This window comes from Neofelis nebulosa, chromosome 18, assembly GCF_028018385.1.
Source record: "Neofelis nebulosa isolate mNeoNeb1 chromosome 18, mNeoNeb1.pri, whole genome shotgun sequence".
NCBI classification, from domain to species: domain Eukaryota; kingdom Metazoa; phylum Chordata; class Mammalia; order Carnivora; family Felidae; genus Neofelis; species Neofelis nebulosa.
This window is the reverse complement of record NC_080799.1, coordinates 622,719-645,079: the sequence shown is the minus strand read 5'-3', so window position 1 is coordinate 645,079 and position 22,361 is coordinate 622,719. Positions and strand designations below refer to the sequence as shown.

At 61.7% G+C, this 22,361-nt stretch overlaps 1 protein-coding gene across 1 annotated transcript; it reads right to left on the bottom strand.

The window, feature by feature from the left end:
* Nucleotides 1-1,618: 1,618 nt before the first annotated feature.
* On the bottom strand, nucleotides 1,619-21,915 carry GET4 (guided entry of tail-anchored proteins factor 4). Its single transcript, XM_058711025.1, has 9 exons — nucleotides 21,668-21,915; nucleotides 16,747-16,825; nucleotides 16,333-16,414; nucleotides 15,789-15,938; nucleotides 9,728-9,866; nucleotides 8,545-8,685; nucleotides 8,314-8,389; nucleotides 8,118-8,190; nucleotides 1,619-2,451 (listed from the first exon to the last, which is right to left on the bottom strand). The coding sequence occupies exons 1-9, from the start codon at nucleotides 21,817-21,819 to the stop codon at nucleotides 2,366-2,368; spliced, it is 978 nt and encodes a 325-aa protein (XP_058567008.1). The 5' UTR covers nucleotides 21,820-21,915; the 3' UTR covers nucleotides 1,619-2,365.
* Nucleotides 21,916-22,361: the final 446 nt, after the last annotated feature.

The window sequence follows — 22,361 nt, the reverse complement described above, 5'->3', positions numbered from 1 at the left end:
GTTACAGCCGCCAAGCCTCGTCCCCGGGCGCCCTGGCTCTGCCCACCCTTTGGGGGGGGAATGGAGGAGCATGTGCAGGGCACGGGCTACCAGCTGGGTGATCCAGGTGCCCCTCACCCGTCCTGCCTGGACCAGCCCTTGAGGGGACTGGAAGAGAGTCCCCAAGGGAGGGTGTCCTGACCCATCACACCAACCCTCACATCCTATCCTGAAGTGGCCATTTATGTCAGAGGCTGGGGGGGGGGGGGGGGGGGCCTCTGGGTCCCAGGAAGATCTACCCACTGGCCTCAGGCACATGGCAGGAAGTGGGGACACCTCCAGGGGAAGGGTGTCCAAGGGCCTCTGCCTGTCCTCGTGGGCCCAGCTCCCACCACCTGTTCTCCCCTCTGCATCCGAGCACACGGCCCGCCAGCTCGGACCCCTGCACGCCCGAACAGGGGCGCGGCTGCAGGGTCAAGAGGGAGTGCGAGGCTGCACCACGCCCCCCGCCGTCTCAACCCTGACCCTACTGCGCAGAGGCTGCGGGGTAGGGGTCTCCCCAGACAGCTGGGCTGGGGGTGAGGCCAGCCAGAGGTCAGCCAGGGCCACTGCCAGAGTCCCAGAGACCCCACCTGCCCCAGGAGAGACCATCCACTGGCCCTGCTCCTCCCCAGCTGTGCTGCCACACCATAAGCCACCGTCACTGGTCCGTCTTCCCCAAGGAAACGAGGAGGTCTCCTCCAAGGTGGAACGGGTAACCTCGTGGTCCCCTCCCCGAGTGGCCAGCGGCCCAGGCCACAAGTCCTCCGGGACTGGTAGTCTAGACCCTCTCTTGGCCCGGAGGCAGAGGCGTGGTGCCCGTTTCAACAGGAAACAAGTTCACCACTGGCGGGAACAATTTCCGAAACAAGGTAGCAAACTCATGGTCCACAAAGGGTGTCACCGAGCTTACCTCACAGACGTCCGGGTGACGGGCCATTCGTAGTCCAGGTGCTGGGCTAGAAGCCGGCTCGGGGCTGGCGGTCGTGGTGGCCTCTGCTCCCTCGTGCCGTATGGCGGAGACATGGGGACACAAGGCCCGCCCGGCTGCAGACGCCGCTCACAACTGCCCGGTAAAAGGGCCGCACCCGCGGGGGACGCGGGTCTCCATGTGCTGAGGGTCCAGGCAGACGCCACCGCCGGGGGACGTGGGCACAGGCAGGACAGCAGCTGTACAGGGGTGCTGTGCTTCCCGGCAGAACCGCACAGAAAAACCGCCGTGCCGCTCAAACTCCCCTCACGCCAACTGCGCTGGGCGCGCGTTGTAGTTCCGGAACAAACGTCACGGCAGGAGCCAGGCGCCCGTGGTGGGCTTGGACCCTGCACTTCAGAGCCAACCCGTACCACCACCTGCTCCGGAGAGCCACGCCGGGCAGCTGGGGGGGCCCCGGCGTGGCCTGTCCCCACCTCCCCAGGGGCCTGTGGTGTCTCCACATCTACACACGCACTGCCACGCGTCTACACCAGAGCCACGAGACCTGCGACCGGCCGCGCGTGGCCATCCACAGCACCCACATGGGCACGGTCCAGACAGCCCTGGCCAGGCCGGACTCGGCAGCCGCTCCCCGCTGCGCACTCAGAAAGGACGAGCACAGCAAAACCCAGTATAAAGGATTTATTTAAACTCAACAATTAACACAAACCTTCCTTTAAACTTCGTTTTACAGTCAATAAAAGTGTGTGTATCTTACGCCTTGCCATGCATGATCACTGTGTATTAATCTACAACTCTTATTTTAAATTGTGAAAAAATAAAGTGTCTCCCCTCTTGTAATCGCCCTGGGAACACCGGGTCTGGCATCAGCGAGAAAGGGCAGATCCGCTCACTCCCGGACTGGCTGTTCGGTTAAACCCTAAAACGTCAGGTCAGAGGAATCAACCACCCAATGAAAATAAATACCGCCTTTCGAGACGTGGAAAAGACTCCCGATCCCCACGCAAGGCCCGTCCCGGGCGGCCGTGGCCTCGGGATTTGGCACAGAACAGCCGCCCCGATGCTCTCCGGGACACCGGTGGCCGGGCCACTGCAGGACATCCAGGTGGTGCTGGCTGGGCGGCGGCCACCCCCCACGCCACCCGTGATGGGGACGGGCCTCCGTCGGACGCCAGGCGGCCTCCCGAAGCAAACCAGACACAGAGGACAGGGAGAGGGTGGGAGCGCGGCAAGGCCCGTGCTTTATTGTGGTCAGTCTGGAGGTGCAGCGCGGCCCAGCCAGCACAGCCGCGGCGGAAGCGCAGCCCGGGGCGGGCGCGCAGACGCCAACGCGGCCACGGCAGCCGCGGACCGGGAGCCCCCGGGCGTGGGGGCCCGGGCTCGGGGCGGCTTCGTGCGGGCCGCCGGGCAGGGTCAGTCGAGCTCGATGGGGCTGCTGTCGTCCTGACTGTCCTCGCCCTCCTGCTCCGAGGCGCCCATGAGGCTGCTCAGAAGGTTCCCTGGAAGCAAACGCAGGCGCCGTGAGGCACAGCGGCCCCGCGCTGCCGGCACCCCTGCCCGGGGAACCCCACCTTCCACAGCACCGCGTCCCGGGGCCCGGACGGGAGGCGCGGGGGCCCCACCACGCGTCCCTGGGAACGCAGATGCCTGTGCACGGAGCCCTCGGAGTTGTCAGGAACCCGCGGTCACAGGGACGTCACCATCCACCGACACGAGGCCGTAAATTACACACGTGCTGACTTAAAGTTATCCAGAAACGGGTCGGGATGCATCAGAGACCCCAGGGCCACACGCGGAGACGTTAATGGCTGTCGCCCACTGGGGCAGTCACCACGGACACTTTGCCTCACTCTGATCTCATCCACGGAACGACTACTGTGTCACCACAGGGTCAGCAGTTTACAAAGTCCTCTGAAGCCAAGCCACCGAGAAAGTAAGAACACACGCACACGGGAACGACGTTCTCGGGACAGACTGCCACGAAGGTGCAGAATTGTCCCCGATCTGCCGCTAACCCGGGTCCAACGAACACACCAGCAGCACTCTGGGCACCGGAAGGGCCGACTCTGAAGTTCTGGTGGGAAACGAGCGAGCACAAAGTATGAGGACGTGCGCGGCGAGGAGTGAGGCTGGACGTCAGGCCCGACAGATGCAAACACGCAGCCCCCAGGCCCGGGTGAACCCACAGTGCACCTACACGCAGCTGGCACAGGAAGGAAGGTGGGTCTCCACCCCCCACCTTCCCCGGCACAAATCCGGACGCCAGACACACGGTTTACAACTAGAAAGTCAAACCGTGTTCCCCAGGAGGCGGCTTTCCACGCAGTCTCAGGAAGACCTTTCCACGGTTTTGCCCACGTGCATCAAAATGGCAAACGTCCGCCCAGCCCAAGCCCGAGGGACCGACGAGGCAGGGTGCCACATGGATTCGGACAGCAGGACGGGGGCAGGGTCACGGAGCTTTGCAGGACGAGCCCGCGGCTGAGCCTGGCACCTGGGGCAGCCTCAGCTCCATCAAGAGCCAGGCGCAGTCAGTGTGGAGGATATGTCGCAAGGACACACAACAGCCATCTGCGTGTTTTTGCAGTTACTTCCAGAAGGAAGCTGAGGAAGGAAAGAAGTCTGAACGGCAAGGCGGATTTCAGTGCGTGCTGGCGAATACGAACTCCACGAGGCAACACCTACCCGCTCAAAAGTAGTAGCACATCGAGGCTCGTAAAAGCCACTCTCAGATGAAGGGCTACAATGGCCCCTGCCCCGGTGGAGGTCAAAGTTCACATGGGACCCCAGTGAAGGCGACGGCACGTGGTGTTGAGGCCTGGGGCCGCCAGGCTAGGCAGACGAGGGGCGGAGGCTTGGCTTCGAGACGCCGGGTCAGAAACCTGGCATCTAACAGCGGCCAAGACCAACCCATGAAGAAACGCATGGTGTGCAGGGACCGGTAAACGAGTAAGGAGCCCCCCTCGGGAACCACCCCACCCCCCCCCCCCCCCCCCCTGAACAGAGCAAAGTCCCGGTCCCGACGGCCTCACTGGCGAGTCCCGCCGAACGCTTCAAGGACACCCCACACCGGTCCTTCTCAGACTTCTCCAGAAACGCTGAGGAAGAGGGAGCACATCCCAACTCCTTCCAGGCGGCCGGCGTAGCCCCCATACCAAAGCCCAAGGCGCCGGGAGGAGATCGGGGACCGCCACCCCTCGTGAGCGCTGATGCAAACAGACCACGACAGCGCACGCACGGACGACGCGCCCCGAGGGGCCTCGCGCCTGCACCGCGAGGAGGGCTCCCCACGACAGGCCGGCAGGGGGGCGCGGCCCCTGGGCAGAGGGGGAAGACCCACGCGATCGTCCACCTCCACGGACGCGGGATCGGCCCCTGGCCGGCCCCACGCGGTCATCACGGCACTCAACCAACCGGGAACGGGAGGAGCCACCTCCACACGGTCCCCGCCGTCTCTGGAGAGCCCACGGGAGACATCATGCGCAGGGGCGAGACACTGAGAGCTCCTCCTCGAGGAGCGGACAGGCGAGAAGGCCCTCGCCACCTCCATTCCACACCGAACTGGAAATTCCAGCCAGAGCAAGCAGGGAGAGACAGAAGGAAAAGGCACCCACGGCGCAAAGGGAGCAGCAAAACCGTGTTTGCGCAGGACGTGGTCCTGCCACACAGAAAACCCCAAGGGCTGCACGAAACAGCCGTCGGAGCAAGTGAATTCAGCAAAGGAGCGGGATACAAAGTCAGCACACGGAGATCCGTTGAATTTCTCCACGCCAATAATAAATAACTGGAAAAAATATCAAGAACAATTCCATTCACAGCAGCATCCACAAGAATAAAACACTGAGGGACTGGCTTTAACTGAAAGGCTGAACGACTCATGAATGAAAATGATAAAACGCTGAAAGTCACTGGAGTCACAAATAAATGGAAATGCTTTCTGTGTCCACGGGTTGGAAAACGTGATACCGTGTAAATGCCAATACCCTCCAATGCCGTCTACAGGATCAATGCAGTCCTTGTCAAAATCTCAACGACGTTTTTGCAAGAAAAGAAGAACCCACTCTAAAATTCAAACAGAATTGCAAGAGACTCAAACAGCCAAAACTACCTTGAACAAGAACAAAACCGGAGAGCTCACGGTTCCTGATTGCAAAACTTTGTACAAACTAATCAAAGCGGTGTGGTGTGGGCAAAGACACACACGCACACACACACGCACGCACACACGCACGCACGCAAAGACCCATGGAACAGAGAGCCAGAAACAGGCCCGAGCACATGGGGGTCAAACATATCTGACCAGCGTGACAAGACCACTCATGGGAAGATCAGTCTCTTCAACAAACGGGACACTGGACCCCGACCTCGCGTGCACACAAAAAATACCTCAAAATGGATCAAGGACCTAAACGTAAGCCCCAGAACAGTAAAACTCGCAGAAGACACAGAGTGAAAGCTTCCCAGCACTGGACCTGCCGAAGACTGTGGCTGGGACACGCAAGGCCCAGGGAACGGAGGAGAAACAAACGGACTTGGTGGAAATTTTAAGTTCTGCGTCAGAGGACGCTACCCAGAGTGAAAAGGCTGCTGGGTGTTGGGAGGGGCGAACAGGCAGAGCACAGAGGATTTTTAGGGCAGAAACCACTCTGAAGGACTCTCTAATGGTAGGTGTGTGTGTCTAAACCTATAAATGTACGGCATTAAAAGTGACCCTGAATGTAAACCATGAACTTCAGGTGAGAGTGATGTGTCCGTGCAGGTACAATTTCAACAAGTCCCCCCCTCTGTCGTGGGATGCAAGTACCAGAAAGGGCTGTGAAGGGGCAGGGAGGTACGCGGAAAATCTCGGGGCCTTCCTCTTTACATCTGTGAAACTTAAGCTACTTTAAAAAAATAAAGTCTGGGGGCACCTGGGTGGCTCAGTCGGTCAAGCGTCCAACTTCAGCTCAGGTCATGATCTCACGGTCCATGAGTTCGAGCCCCACATCGGGCTCTGTGCTAACAGCTCAGACTCTGGAGCCTGCTTTGGATTCTGTGTCTCCCTGTCTCTCTGCCCCTCCTCCGCTCATGCTTTCTTCCTCAAAAATAAATAAACATTAAAAACATTTATTACAATAAATAAAGTCTTAAAAAAAGCAATCCACAGAACGGGAAAAAGTATTTCTGAATCTTACATCTGACAAGTGTAGAGAATTCGTCAACTTGATTCAAAAATAAGCACGTGACTTGACCAGATATACAGGTGTACAAACAGCCAATAAGCACGAGAAAACATGCTACACGACCCTCGTCATTAGGGAGATGCGACCCAGCCACAGCGAGCTCCCACCTCACACCCCGTAGGACGGCTGCCAGTAAAACACAGAAAACGGCAAACGTGGGCGAGGATGTGGAAAAACCAGACCCCTCGCGCACAGCTGGTGGGACATGTCTGTCGGGCACAGTCTGGTAGCGACTCCAAACTTGAACACAGAACTTCAATGTGACCTGGTGAGTCCAGTTTGGGGTGTACTACCCAAAGCACTGGGCGCAGGGACCCCAGCAGACAGGTGCACCCCATATTCGCAGCAGCAAATTCACGTAGCTAACAGCCGGAAGCAACCCGTGTGCATCACAGATGAAGGTAACACAACACGCTCCATCCACCCACGAAATACCACTCCACCTTAAAAGGGAAGGAAGTTCTGGCACCTGCTCCAACATGGGCGGACCCTGCAGACACCACGGTGAGTGACACAAGCCAGATACAGGAGGACACGCACTGGGACCCACTCCCACGAGGCCCCGGGTCGTCAGACTCAGGGACACGGGAGGACACGCACTGGGATGCACTCCCACGAGGCCCCGGGGTCGTCAGAGTTAGGGACACGGGAGGACACACACTGGGACCCACTCCCACGAGGCCCCGGGGTCGTCAGACTCACGGACACGGGAGGACACGCACTGGGACCCACACCCACGAGGTCCCGGGGTCGTCAGAGTTAGGGACACGGGAGGACACGCACTGGGACCCACTCCCACGAGGCCCCGGGGTCGTCTGACTCACGGACACGGGAGGACACGCACTGGGACCCACTCCCACGAGGTCCCGGGGTCGTCAGACTCACAGACACGGGAGGACATGCACTGGGACCCACTCCCACGAGGTCCCGGGGTCGTCAGACTCACGGACATGGGAAGACACGCACTGGGACCCACACCCACGAGGTCCCGGGGTCGTCAGACTCACAGACACGGGAGGACATGCACTGGGACCCACTCCCACGAGGTCCCGGGGTCGTCAGACTCACGGACATGGGAAGACACGCACTGGGACCCACACCCACGAGGTCCCGGGGTCGTCAGACTCACGGACACGGGAGGACGTGCACTGGGACCCACTCCCACGAGGTCCCGGGGTCGTCAGACTCACGGACACGGGAGGACACGCACTGGGACCCACTCCCACGAGGTCCCGGGGTCGTCAGACTCACGGACACGGGAGGACACGCACTGGGACCCACAGCCACGAGGTCCCGGGGTCGTCTGACTCACGGACACGGGAGGACACGCACTGGGACCCACTCCCACGAGGTCCCGGGGTCGTCAGACTCACGGACACGGGAGGACACGCACTGGGACCCACTCACTCGAGGTCCCGGGGTCGTCAGACTCACGGACACGGGAGGACACGCACTGGGACCCACTCACTCGAGGTCCCGGGGTCGTCTGACTCACGGACACGGGAGGACACGCACTGGGACCCACTCACTCGAGGTCCCGGGGTCGTCTGACTCACGGACACAGGGTAGGTGGTGGGACCGTGTCTGGGGGAGCAGGTGGACGTCCATGTATAACGGACAGAATCTCAACGTGGGGAGATGGAACATTCTGGAAATGGACGGTGCAGATGGCTGCACAGCAGCGTGAATGTGCTCAGTTCCCTGAGCTGTTCAGTTAGAAATGGTTAAAATAGCAAATTTCATGACACGTATATTTTACCAAAAAAGCGAAAGATAAAAGAAAAAGCCCACCGACGGGGCCCTGGCACGACAGGGCCCGCACGGCTGTGTGGGAGTCTACTGGGAGAAGGACCTCAGGGCCGAGCAGACACGGAGCCCGGGAGAGGACCGCACCTGCGCCCGCCCCGCTCCCTCCCTGCGCCCCCGCCCGCCCCCCCACTCACCCAGCAAGCCCCCGTACGAAGACGTCTGCTTGGGCGGCACCCCAAAGAACAGCTGTCCTATCCGGTCCAGGTACTGCAAGGGGCAGAGGCACGGGTTCAGCAGGGCGCAGACACGCGGGCGACCACCCGCCCGGTCCCCGAGGCTCCCCGTGCCCTCTCCTTCTCCAGCCGTCGCCCGGCCCCACGCGCCCCTCACCTCATTGTACATGGGGTCCCGCCGGAGGGACGGCTGGTACTGCTCACACAGCACCGTGAACACGGTCAGTTTGCCCCTGAAGCGACACGGGTGGCAGCACGGATGTCCAGGAGAGGCCAACGTGCAGGGCACACGCACGCGCCCCTCCATACGTGTGCGCATCCCTCTGTGCGCTCTGTACCCCCTCCCCGCCCCCCCCCCCCACGACCCCTCCACGCACACACAACTCACCCATCTACGGCCAGCAGCAGAAACCAGATGAAATTTAGCAGAGGCTGCACAAACGGAGGGCCGTTCTCGATGGACGGGTGTTTCTGCGTGTACGTTGTGAACACCACGGACGCACTGCTTTTGTTCTTTAAACAGAGAAACCTGGAAGGGACGCCCTAGTAAGCAGGGTACCGAGGCAGAAACAAGGGGCTCACACAGACGCTCACGTGAGCACCAGACCTGGGACGCTTCTGGGGGCACAGCGGAAGGCCGTCCCCAAACAGCACACGGGGGCCCCCGCCACGCACGGCACCTCTTCGCAATCGCCATTTCCAAGGCGAGGACGTGAAGCTCGCGAGGGTGACCGTGTCTGTGGCGGGTTCTCGAACTCAAGGCCGCGCGCGCCCAGCAAGTCAGCCCAGGGCCCTGGGGAGCGTGCGGGGCAGTGGGACAGGCTCTGACTCCCGCCCCGTGGGGCCATCTCCACGGCCTTCCCGTGGCCCCTTGTCCCTCCTCGTCAAAGTGCGAGTGAGGTGACCGGGTGGTCTCGGGATCCACACACAGGCGCCGTGCACCACACAGCTGGGCTCGGGGGCTCTGGAGTCCCCGAAACTCTCCATTCAGAGGCACAGACACGTATCAGGCCGCCGAGCGGCGGAGCGGGGAGCTCCGAGGTGCCGTCAGGTCCAGCGAGTGTGCTGTGGCCCCCCTCCCGTTCACGTGCACAGAACGTGTCCTGTCCCGACACCCGGCCACTGATTCCGGGGGTTTCCGAGGCGGGAGCGTGGGCCCACCCTGCCTCCCTCCCAAGCTGTGCGTGCTCGACGGTCCCGGAAAACCACTGGCGAGGGGGCAGGGAGGCGGTGTGACGGGAGCGGGGGAACCTCACACGAGACGTCCGGGACCCACACTCGCTCCTCGACCTGGGACACCTCGGACATCTTATTAAATACACACACCCCCCCGAATGACAACGGCCTGCCGTCCAGAAAATCTAGAGAGAACGGAACACGGGGAGGAACGGCAGGACGCCGGTCAGAACACTCCCTTCCGTGGCTGCCCGACTCAAATCCCACAAACGGTCCGGGGGACCGGGATGACAACACACAGCCTCCCCGACAGGTATGCGGCAGGGTCGCGGGGTGACGACCCTGGGTGGCGTCTCGGCCAGGTGACAGGAGACCGAGCCAAGGCGGGTACCTACTGTAGCACGGCCTGGGCCACGAACATATCCACCTCGCTGCGGAAGCCCCTGGACGTGGAGTACTCCACGAGCATGTGCGCACAGCCCTCGCCGTCCGCCGAGTGCAGGAAGTGGTACCGGGACTCGCAGTAGTTCTGCTCTGCGGGAGGGAAGCGGATACCCATGAGCCCCGAGTGCTCCGCACACCCGCCCTGGCCCCCCTCCCTCCGCACACCTGCCTGTGCCCCGCACACCCGCCCTGGGCACCCCCTGCACTCGGCATACCCGCCCCACCCCGCCCCGGCCCCCGCACACCTGCCTGTGCCCTGCACACCATCCCTGCCCCCCACACACCTGAGTGCGCTCTACACCCACCCCCCAGGCGTCCCATTCACCGCCTCAAATGCCCACAGTGGGAGGGCAGGCTTCGGGCTGAAGTCCCCACACTGGCATCCGCATTAGCTGGCTCACGAGAGCGGGCCGACGCGAGACCCCCGGACTCATGCTTCTGACAACTGAGACGCAGGCCCCGCAACCCCCGGCACGCAAACGCAGTGAAGGTCAGAGTGGTGCCAGGACCAGGTCGGGCCCGCCTGTCCCCCAGGCCACACGAAGGCCCCTGCCGTCCTGACGGCCACCCGCCCTCTGTCCATCTTCCGACGCACATTCCACATTCACTACTCCCCTCTCCGTGTTTGTGGTCCGTCCCCCTCAAGAAGCCCTGCTGGACGAAGGACTGGATGTCCCCACCAGGACTGATGTCCCAGTCAGGATGGACCCGTCCTGCGAGTGGTGAGGACACGGCTCAGCCCCACTGGTTCCCAAGAAGGGCCACGCTGTCCCGCTCAACGTGGAGTCACCTAGGAGCCGGACACACACGTGGAACCTCAGGCCCCAAACTGGAACCTGCACCCCAACAGGTGAGTTGGGGGCCCTCTGGCCTCGACCTTCTGAGCCTGTTCCCTGGGGCCACACCTCTCACCAGGGCAGGAAGCTTTGGTGCTGACAGCACAAAAGGGGGCTGGAAGGGCCTTCCAGGAGAAGTGTGCTCCAACTAACCTGTTCCTGAAGCACTCCTATCGCACGCTGCTCGTGGCGCAAGCTCTACTGGTACGTTTGTTAAAAAAATAGCAAAAATCCCAGCCTTCCCAACGCCAGTAAGTGACTCCCGCTGGACCCCTGCTCCCCGCACTCATTGCTCGGAAACCTGTCTCCCTGCCTGCTGGCCCTCACGACACCGCCGATTCGACACCCTTCCCTCTCACCAGGCGCTGGCAACGCCTGGGCACCCCTGGCTGCCATGGCCAGGGGGGCGGGGCTCGGCATCCTACAGAGCACAGGGGTCCAGAGCGTCCGCCGCGCTGAGGCACGACCCCGGCCCAGACCAAGCACCCCCTCACACCCTGGCCCGTTTCCCAGAGTGGACCGGATCACGACCCCGTCTCGCTCACAAGGCCCCCTGGCTCCCACACCTTTCCAGGGCTGAGGCGCCATGCCCCAGCCGCCTGCCACCTTCTACCGGGAATAGCGGACCCCGGCTGGCCAGGACTGCTTCCTGCCATTGGCCCCAGGCCCCAGCGCCCCGCACACCACCTTCCGGAGCCCAGAATGGTCCGAGCCCCCATTTCTTTGTGTACTTGCGCTCTCTTCTCTCCCTCAGACCATCCAAAAATAACCTTCTGGTTTTAGAGCATCCACAGGAAAAGAAAAATTGGGCAAAACCATGCCCAGATGTTGTCCCAGAACCAGACTGGCTCCAAGAACCATACTGGACCCGGTACAAGAGCACCTCGGGGATATTGGGGGTCAGTTCCGGATCACCGCAACAAAACCAAGTTTTTGGTTTCCCAGGGCACAGAAAGCTGTGTTCACAGTCCGCTAAGCGTGCCCTAGCACTATGTGAAAACAAGAAATAGAACTTAAATAACAAAACGTTAACCATCACCCAAGCCTGCAGCGGGCTGTAACCTTTCTGCCGGTGGAAGGTTTTCCTGGAGGCCGCCGGCTGCTGACCGTCAGGGTGGACGTTGCCGGAGGCTGGGGTGGTTCTGGCAAGTTCTGAAATGAGACGACCAAGTCTGCTGTGCTGACTCTTTCCCGAAAGGCCTCTCCGTAGCGTGCGGTGCTGTTCGATAGCGTCGTACCCACAGGAGAACTTCCTTCACGCCTGGGGTCCAGCCGCTCACACCTCCTGTGGCTTTAGCGACTCGGTTTACGCGCTGTTCTCAACCCTTTGGGGTCATTTCGACCGTCCGCGCGGCGCCTCCACCAGGAGTGGGTTCCAGCTCCAGAAACCTCCTCACTTGCTCACCCGGAAGGAGCTCGTCCTCGTCTGGTGAAGCGTGAGACGGAAGCCGTCCAGCCCCACCCGCAGGCTCCACCTCTGGTTCTGTTCTCTTCCTGTTCCCCCACATCTGCACGGACTTCCTCGCCCGTGTCCTGAACCCCTCGAGGTCGTCCCTGAGGGCTGGCATCGCCTTCTGCCAAACTCCTGTCACAACTGAGATTTTGGCCTCTTCCTGCGAATCGCGTACGTTCTTAGTGGCATCGAGAACGGTGACTGCTTTCCGGCAGGTTTTCTGGCATCTAGACGGTGACTGCTTTCCGGCAGGTTTTCGGTGGACTTTTCCCACCAGAGGAAGCACCATCCGTGGCAGCTACAGCCTTACGAAATGCGCCTGTCAAATGAGTCTTGAGGACCGAAACGACCCCTCGGTCCACGGGCGGCAGGACGGATGCCGAGTCAGGCATGAACACCCCGCTCGTCTCACTGCCCGTGTCCGTCCGAGCTCTCGGGTGACCAGGTGCGTCGCACCCCCTTGGCAGAGGACAGGCAGCGCCGACTCCGCGTGCTTGCTCGGGGCCCTGGGACTCGGGACGGGTCACTGGGCACTGGCCCCGGTTTGCGGTCACCGGCTGCTGCGTCAGCCCCGGACGGGAGGGTCGGCCGGTCCCTTGAGGCTGGGAAGCCAGGTGCTGACGTCTCTCCAACGACGCACGTCCTGACGCACGTCCTCGACAGCGTCTCCTGAAGACCCGTGTGGCGTGCGGGCCCCTTCGTTAACGGTCGCAGCTGGATCTTCCGGACCCCCTGCGGCCGCGTCTACACCGCCGCGCACTCTTCCGTCTTGGACGCGGCCTCTGCTGGCTTCAGACTCTCCTCCCGCAGCTTCCTCCCCGCCTCGGCCTTCGTGGAACTGAGGCAGTCGGCGCGTTGCTCTGGGTTGGGCTGTAGCTTACGGGGATGCCGTGGCCGGTTCGCTCTTCTATCCCGACCGATAAAACGGGGAGGCTGATTCCTTCCCATGCTAATTTCCTTCCGGAGCGTGTCCTTTGCGCCGACCACCCGGCTAAGCGTCCGTCCGGGGCGAGGGGCCCGGTTTCCGCCTTCCTCACCGAGCTTACTCGTCCGTAGCTCGTGATCTGACGTCAGAGACGTGAGACTCTTCCTTTCACTTGGACCCCAGGGGCCTCTGTAGGGTCATTACGCGGCCCAGTTTCAGTGTTGTTGTGTCTCGGGAAACAGGGAGGCCCGAGGACGAGGAGGGAGACGGGGAACGGCCGGTCGGGAAAGCGTCAGCACACACACAGTTATCGATTGTGTTTGCCCTTACGTGAACGCGGTTCCTGGTCCCCAAAACAATCACGATGGTAACGTCAACGATCACGGTCGCAGATCACCGTGACACACTGTAACAAAAAATCTTGGGGCATCTGAATGGCTCAATTAGTTGAGCGTCCAACTCTTTATTTCGGCTCAGGTTGTGGGATCGGGCTGAGTGTAGAGCCCGCTTGGGATCCTCTGTCTCCCTCTGCCCCTCTGCCCAGCTCGTGCTCTCTCTCAAAACTAAAAAAAGTTAACATTAAAAAAAATAATAAAAAAATAAAGATCTCGGAGTATCGTGAGAACTAGCAGAACGTGACACAGAGACAGCAAGCAGGCAGGCAGGCGCTGTTGGAAAATGGCGCCAATAAATGTGCTCAACACAGAGTCACCGCAGACCGATGCGTGGGCAACGCAGGATCTGTGAGGCGTACCAGAACGAGGTGTGCCTCAAGTAGCAGACCGCCACAACACAGCAAAACGGACAGTGGAGGCAAGCTGTGGTGGGCCTATCACCGCGGCCGCAGGCCTGTCCCCAGGGGCCACAGCTGCACAGACATCCCTAAACACAGGCTCTGGACACAAGCCATGGACGCCGGGGCAGGACAGGACGCGGGATCTGTGCCTCAGGCACTACGCACAACTGCCTATATCCTGGATTTTAAAATCATGTTCCTAAATATGAATGCCTTAAAGCTGGCTCTCAACCCCTGAGGCCCCTGAAGGACTTTTTTTTTTTTTTTTTTAATGTTTATTTACTTAAGAGACAGCGAGTGAGCACATGCGTAGGGGAGGGACGGAGAAGGAGAGAGAAAGAACCCCAAGCAGGCTCCCCAATGCCAGCACCGAGTCTGACGCGAGGCTCGATCCCACATACTGTGGGATCGTGACCTGAGCTGAAACCAAGAGTCAGGCCCTCAAGTGACTGAGCCGCCCAGGCGCCCCCACCTCTGAGGGTCTCTCGGAGCCACAGACGCAGGATCACGTCTGTTTTCTGCCTGGCATCTCCCCATGGACCCCCCAAATAGACTGGGCAAAAGGGGCACCAAATAAATGCTTGCTAGGGACACAGGTTTGCTGTAGCCACCCCTGATCGCAGAGCAGGCCGTCCACCTGCACGCGCACACCCCAGGCCCCCTGCAAGATGGGGCGGGAGTAAGGGGCAGGGGCCTCAGAGACCCCCCACCCCCGCCGGGCCGGCGAACACCGACGGTCTCTCCCTGAGGGGCTTCCGGGCACCCACAATGAACGAGACACTCCAGCATCGGGTGGGTGGGAGGGCGTTCTGGTGGGGACAGACGACAGACAGAAAATGCATGGGGCCCACGCGAGGCTGGAAGGCCAGGGCGGCCCGAGGGAGGGGAAGCAGGGCGCCCCCAGGGAGTGCATGCCAGCAGAGGAGGGGCCCAAACCGCCTCAGCCCCAGAGCCCAGCTGCTCCTGCTTGGGCCCCCCTCCGGCTCTGGGTCAAAGTGGGGAAGGGATTCAGCCGCCCTCTAAGGAGAGCGTCCTGACTGTCTGGACTTTGAACTCATGCACATCTGACCGTTATCCTCCCGGCAGCCCTCTGGGGTGCAGGCAGGGCTGGCATGCCAGCAGCTGGGGGGTCCGAGGAGCCCCACTCGTGGGTCACAGCGGGTGGGGACACGCGGAGCAGTGAGCGGTGCCGCCCCGAGAGAAGAGGGGAGGAGTCTGTGTGCTCACACAGCCGGCATCCCCGTGTGGGCGAGGGCTGGGTTCGTGGGGGGCGGCCACCACACGCGTGCCGCCGGACGAGAGGCGAAGCAGGGACGCGCTGGGCCCGCCGGCGTGGGGAGCGGGCAGGCCCATCTGACCACAGAGCCGCCTCTGGACCCAGGCTGCTTCCAGGAGGAGCCGCTAACACAGACGCGACCCGGCGGAAGGCCGCCTGCAAGTTGAGGAAGGTGCCTCTGGGCCCCCACCAAGGCACCTCCCCCCTGCCCAGCGGATGCCCGGTGACGACCCCGGGAAGGCCGACGCGGTGTGAACGAGCTGCCCGCAGCACTCACTCAACAGGACACAGCTGTTCAAACCGTCGTCCTGAACAAATGCTGTCCAGGTCACCAAACCGAGGGTCTTTCCCGGCCCCTGAGCACCAGACTCAGAGCTGAGGGTGCGAACCACACCCAGAAACTGCCTGGCATCCCCCCGGCCCCCTCATCAGCCAAGTGCTTAATCAGAAGCGGAGATTTCAACTTGAAGACGACGCAGCACGCCGTGCCATCGCAGGGCCCGTCTGGGGAAGATGTCCCAGAGAGGAAGCTGGGGGTGGCGGGGCGCGGACAGGAAGGGCCAGACCAGCGGAGAGCAAATCCTCCCCTCCTGGCTCCCCGCGGCCCAGGAGTGCGACTGCTGACAACAGCTAACACCAGTAAGAGCCACCAAGGCATAAACAGGGGCGGCTGTTTGGGGACGGCCTGCACCCTCCCGCCGAGAGCTTCCCCCGCACGGGGCCTACCTTTCCACAGGGTGAGGGCCAGCAGCTGGTGGAGACGGGGGTGGCCCAGCTTCCCGGATCCTCCACTGGACCACTTCAGGGCTCGAGACACAAAAGCCACTCGCTCTGGGGAATTCGGGTCCATCAGACTGAACAGTTTAGCCAGATTTTCTAAAACGACACAAACACAGACCCTCATCCAGAGAAGCGCTGCCGTTCAGCGCCCCACACGCCGCAGGTCAGGGTTCACCGAAACAAGAACGATTCCGCCCCGGAGCTGAGAAATGGCGTTCTGGTGTGTCCCAGGGCTCCCCCCACCCCCCCCACCCCCCCCCGCTGACCTCTCGGCCGCAAAGTCAGCAGCCTGGAGGCTCGGCCTGTGGCCTGGAGCAGAGCGGGAGGTGGACTACAGCAGGGAGCTGGCCCCCAGGGGACCCGCCCCGATGCACACTCGGCATGCGGGCAGGCGAGGTGCCAGCGTCCACAAGAGAGGGCGCGTGCGTGCGCGTTGGGGCGTCACTACTCCACGTGCACAGGTACCTCGTGCACAGTCAGAAAGCCTCACCCAACAGGTCAGCGGCCACCTCGACTTCTGCCTTCTCCAGCGACTCTAAGACCAACATGGACAAGTCCGCAGCGCTGTTTTGCTACAAAACACAGAAGTGAGTGGGAATCACAGAAGCAGAGCCCTGGCTGGTCTTTAGAAGCCCCGGCAGAGCTGGACGGCTGCTCCGGTGTCCAGCCAGAAACGCGTGGCGGGGAGATGCACGGGGCCCCCCGGGCGGGGCGCCTGGAGGACGGAGACCCTGGCCGGCGCGGCACCCGGCACCCTCACACGGCACCCCGGACACAAGCACACCCGCCTGGCGGTGGCCAGCGACGGGGACGGTCCACGGTCGTCCGCCACACCTCTCCCTGGACGCTCCTTTTCCAACCCTCAGGCCCCAAGCAGAGGGGGAAAGGCAGGCCCGCCGCGTACTTGGCCGTGGCTGAAGAACAGGAGTGCCCCCGAGCACATGAGCTCCCGCGCCTCCGTGTGCTTGCTCTGTGACATGTACCTGTAAGACAGAGAGGAGGGCGGAGCCCCAGTTAGGTCCAGTTATGCCCCGTGCTCCCCCGCAGACGTCCTCCACAGTCTGACACACTCTCGGAATCACACTCCCCTAGGCCAACGGCTACGGTTTAGAGAGAAAACGCAAAAGATACGGCGTCTGAGTAAACACAGGAACTTTATACTGCAAACGATCCTGGAAACACGCGTGTGCACCTGCGTGCGTGACCGACCAAGAACAGAGTCGAGCTGTGTCGTCGCCTGAGGCCTGCCACCTCACCGGGCGGTCACGGCACCCCGGCCCCCACCCACCGTGGCAGACAGTCCCTGTCGTCAGCAAGGCGGGCCTCGGGGGACTGGCAGACCCACACCCCCCCATCTGACAGCAGCACGGGTCGGGGGCCCGGCGCAGCTCAAAGGTCGCAGCAGAAGGACCCAGAGAAAGGCTGGATGACGTCCACCCCGAGCACACAGGCCCTGCTTCGGTGGTGGGACCCGCGTGAAGGGCAGAGCGACATACTGGTGTCCATCGGAGAACCAAAGGTCAGGGCCCTGCTAGGGGGTCAGGACAGCAGGAGCTCACTGGGGGACGTAGACTCTCTCTGTGGTCCCCACCCCCTCCACCCCACCCTGTCCTGCCTCACTTTCCCATTTGGGACACATTTCTCAGTTTCCTTAACTGCAGAGAGATAGACACACAGAGAAGCCGGAGCCTGGCAGGTAACTAAACACAAACAACAGGATGGCGGTCTGTCTGCGACAGGCGACATTTAGCGAAGACGAGCTGAGCCCGAGAGAGAGCCAACAGCAGGAAGCAGCTCCCCGCAGCCCGGCGCAGAGCTAAGCGCGCGACCCGACGCTCAACTCGCTGGCTGTGCGTCTATCTCCGTGATTCTCAGAAAAGAAACAGAACCAAAACAAATCAAAGAAAGATCCCAAGCGAGCAGCACAAGGTGCTCCCAAGACAGGCAAACAGCAAACACGGAGGCCTGGGAGCCCGTCTGTAGCTCACCCCGACCGACAGGCCAGGGGGGACGTGAGCGCCTGGCTATTCAACTAACCACAGAAACAGTCTTTGCTTCACCAAGGTTCCACGACCAGAACCCCCAGGAGAACACAGCCCCACCGCGATGAGCACACAGAAGACCCATCTGCCGGCCGGGGGCGGTACCAGTGGGGGGAACCCGCAGCCTGGACAGAAAACCAGAAAACCACCGCCAGCCTGCGGGCTGTGCCCCCCCACACGCCCAGCTCGTCGCAGCCCGGTCCTGCCGGGGGGCCCACACTGCCACAGGCGGTCCCGGGAAGGCAAGTTCCAGAGGCGCGCATCCCCACGCTGCCATCGGCACGGACACGCGGAACCGCAGGCACCTCTCAGTGACAATCCTGCCAGCGTGTCGCTGCTTAAGCGAGACGTGACAGGGCTCTAGACTCTCCCGTCTGAGACAACCTCTCAGAGCACCAGATGACAGAAGTCCCTGGGACAACAGGGCCTGCTTTCGAGCACCCGCAGCTCCAGGGCTGGGGGCTCCAGAGGGAGCGGAGCAACGCAAGGGTTCCACGGCGCACACGCCCGGCTCGGGGAGCTCGCGTGTTGCAGATCAAGCAAAGCTGGAAAAAACGGAAACAGTGAAAGGCAATCATGAGAAATGCACGTGCTTCTGTCTGTGGAATTCAGGGGATGGGAAGGGATTTAGTGCCGGGGCCCAAGGCATTGGGGGCGGGGGGGGGGGGGGGGTGGGGGGGGGAAGGGGCTGAGAGCAGGTGGGGCACCATCCACCATCCACGTGGCCCTGACGTCAACACACATGTGTACACACCAATGGAACCCGCACCTGGCCAGCACGTGACTGGGGCGGGGGCGGGGGGACGCCCCACCCAGCCTTGTGCCTTGCCCGTTGATTCTGCTTTTTATTAAAAGAAGCAAGCAGGGGGCGCCTGGGTGGCTCAGTCGGTTAAGCGGCCGACTTCAGCTCAGGTCACGATCTCGCGGTCCGTGAGTTCGAGCCCCGCGTCGGGCTCTGGGCTGACGGCTCAGAGCCTGGAGCCTGCTTCCGATTCTGTGTCTCCCTCTCTCTCTGCCCCTCCCCCGTTCATGCTCTCTCTCTGTCTCAAAAATAAATAAAACGTTAAAAAAATTAAAAAAAATAAATAAATAAAAGAAACAGAACGTAACGAAAACGTTAATACTACCAATAGAAATTGTGGGGTCAGAGAGAGGCATGTCAGGTGTCAGCTAACAGCACCCCATGCTGTGGAGCTCAGGAGGGCTCAGCATCACCACCGGGTCACCCCGAGAACACGACCGGAACCCCCTGGAGCCCCTGGCACAGCCCCCTCCTTTAGGAAAAGTTCCTTATTTGCTTGGAGGTTGCAGAGAACACGTGTTTTAAGTTTTTCTTTTAAAAATTTTCATTTGATTTGGGAGGCAAAATAGTGACACAAATCTCAGAAGGCCCCTGGGCAGGAAAACAGATTTTGGTGAAATCAGAGGGACGCATGCTGGATGCAGAGGGGCCCCCCCGGGAGGTGACAGTGGAGGCACTGGGCCAAGGGAAGCCAGAAGTGGGGGGCTGGAAAACTACTGAGTACCCACAACCCAACAGGCCTGGAAAAGAGACTCCCTCCTAGTCCCAGAGGAGCTCTGAAGACACTAAGTGGCCACCTGCTGGCACCACAGGGGGGTGGGGTGGAGTGGAGAGGGGGCAGAGCGTCCAGCTGAATGACTGGACCTCTGCCACGGTCCACGCCTAAGGGACGCACACCAAGTAAGCCCGACCCACTGGACTGCCCGATTCCGGGCTCCCTTCTTCAGCTGCCCTGAAGTACGACAATTACAAGTGTAATTTGTGAAAGTCTCTGACAGGTGAACGGGTACCAAGCTGTGGTCCATCCGCACTACAGAACCCCACTTGGCCACAGAAATGAATTAACGCTACGCACGGGGGTAAATCCTGAATGATCATGCTGCGTGGACCCGAAAAAGACAAAAAGAGGATATGATTCCACTTACGTCACATTCTAGAAAATGCGAATCCATCTACCGTGACCGTGACGCAGAGATCAGGGGTTGCCTGGGAGCGAGGGGTACAGAAGAGAAAACTTAGGCAGTGACGGAAACTCTTAGTATCCTGACTGCTGACGGTTTCAAGCCAAAACTCATCAGAGTGCGTGTTCTACGTAAACTCTTACACAAACGTGTATTTACTTACGCAAAGACCAAAAACCTGATGTAACTCAGTGAACCTGACTTCTCCCAGAGCCACACACCCAGGAGGGTTCTAAACAGGTCCGCACGGACTGTACCCTGGGAGACAAGGACAGCTCCCGGCTGTTTCACTCAGACCTTGTGGACGCCACAAATGCCACCACCGACTTCGTCCCCAGGGGGGCCAACGGCAGATCATTTACTTTTCCCAGCTACCAAGAGGTGAAGGTACACCCCAGTGCCCCGCGACCAAGCCAAGGCTGAGACAGGTTCGGCAAGATGTCGTGGGTCACTGGTCACAGAGCAGAGGTGGAATTCGAAGTAGGTCAAGGCTGTGCTGGCAGAGAGCATGCTTTCCGTCACCACCCCCGCCCACTCCAGACACACACCCTGCGCAGAGACACTTGCCTCTTTATAGCTGATCAACACCTCCTTTCCCCACACGGGCAGAAGTGTCTCAAAACAAGAAACACTGTTCATTTTCGGGAAGATCCAGTTCCGCAGATTAATCACTGGGGCAAATATTTACATACAAATCCCGGAGAACAGCGAGCACCGGGGCAGATCTCCAGGCCACATGGATATCTGATTGCCAAGCGGCCAGGCGGAAGGCTTCACGTTGCAAACTTCAATGCCTAGCCTACTCAAGTCTTTGGCTGATTCCCTAAACCACAACCAACTCACTCCTACCTGGTCCTCTAAGCCAACAGAGCCCACAGTCATCTGGGAGGTGACGAGCCTAACTCAGAGTACCTCGGAGTCCTCAAGACCTTGATCCAAAAACCTAGGCCGAAATGGTGAACAGGCCCGACTCTGGGGCAGTTCGGAAAGAAAAAGCAGGCCACAAAACAGCTTTAACCACCTATAAAATGGTCTTTAAGGCCTATCCGACTCGCAACGAACGGCCCATTGCGTTCTGGCCTGAACCATAGAGAAGCGGCAGAACTTACCGGAATGTGCCAAGAACCACCCAGAAATCACAGCAGCGGACGTGTTACAGCACAACTACCGAAAGAAAATTAACGCAGGCCACGCGACACTCGCCAACGCTCCAGGGCCGCACCGGAAAAGCACATTTTATCGCCCGCAACCCGCAGCGGGCCAGCTTGCACGCGTCGCGAGCCCTGAGCGCCCCCGCGCCCCGCAGCTCAGCGCCTGGGACACTCACCGTGGCGCCGGGGCTGCCGGCCGCGCAGGTGCAGGCGCAGCGCCGGGCTCGCGGGCACGGCCGGCCCAGAGCGCGGCGCAGGGGCCCCGGGGCAGAAAGACGCTTAACCCGGACCACCGGACCGCCGGGGGACGCAGACCCCGAGGCTCGGTCCGGGGGTGGCCGTGGCTGGGCGAGGCCGGCCAGGGGCCCGGAGAGTGGATGTGTCGGGCCAGGCATGGGGCGGCCGGGCCGGGACTCGGGGAGCCCCGGCTGGCGGGGAGCCGGGCCGGGGCACGGGGGAGGCCGGGCTCGGCGTCCTCAGTCCTCCGCCTCCCGGCCGCCCGCCTGCTCCGACCGCCGCGGCGACAGGCAGCAGCGCGGGCCAATGGGGGCGCGGGGCGGCGCGGCGCGGCCAATGGAAGGCGGCCGGGGGCGGGGCGCCAGGCTCGGCGGAAAGCCCTGGAAGGCGGCGGCCGCGGCGCAGCGGCTACCTGAAGAACAGGGTCCGGTACATCTGGTGCGCCTCGTAGTAGTCACCCTTCTCGACGCTGGCGCGCAACTTGCCCTCCACGCGCTGGACACCGCCGCGATTCCGGGCGCCGTTCCGGGCACTCTCCTGCTCGGCCATCGCCGCCGCCGCCATCGGGCCGGCGCTCCGCGAAGGGCTGACGCTGTCGCAGGCGCGGTCGGCAGCGCCTCTCGGCTTCCGTCCCGGCGGCCGTCCGACGCCCTCTACGGTGGCCCGCGAGGAGCCGCGCGCAGCTGGAGGCGGGCGCGCCGGCGGGCGACCACGTGATCGCGGGGGCGGGGCCGTGGAGCCAGCGGCGGACGGCCACGTGACCTCGGGGCGGGGTCGCGGAGTCTGCGGAGGGCGGCCGCGTGGCCGCTGGGCGGGGTGGAGGCGGCGCGCACGTGACCGCGGCTCGCTGGCTGACGCCACAATGGCGGCGGCACGTGACGACCGGGTTCTGGGGCGCTGCGGGGGAGAAACTGAGGCTGAGCGGCGCGGGGCTGGGGAGGGTGGCCTGAGGTGAAACAAGCGGCATTTCAGCCATCGTTGGGACGCAAAGATTCCTAAATAAAAGCTGTGTTTTCACGCTTTCGGGCGCGGGCCGTACAGGGGAGGTGAGGGTCCTGATTTGGCCCGGGTTTGGGGCCAAAGAGAAGTCGAAGTCGAGATGACAC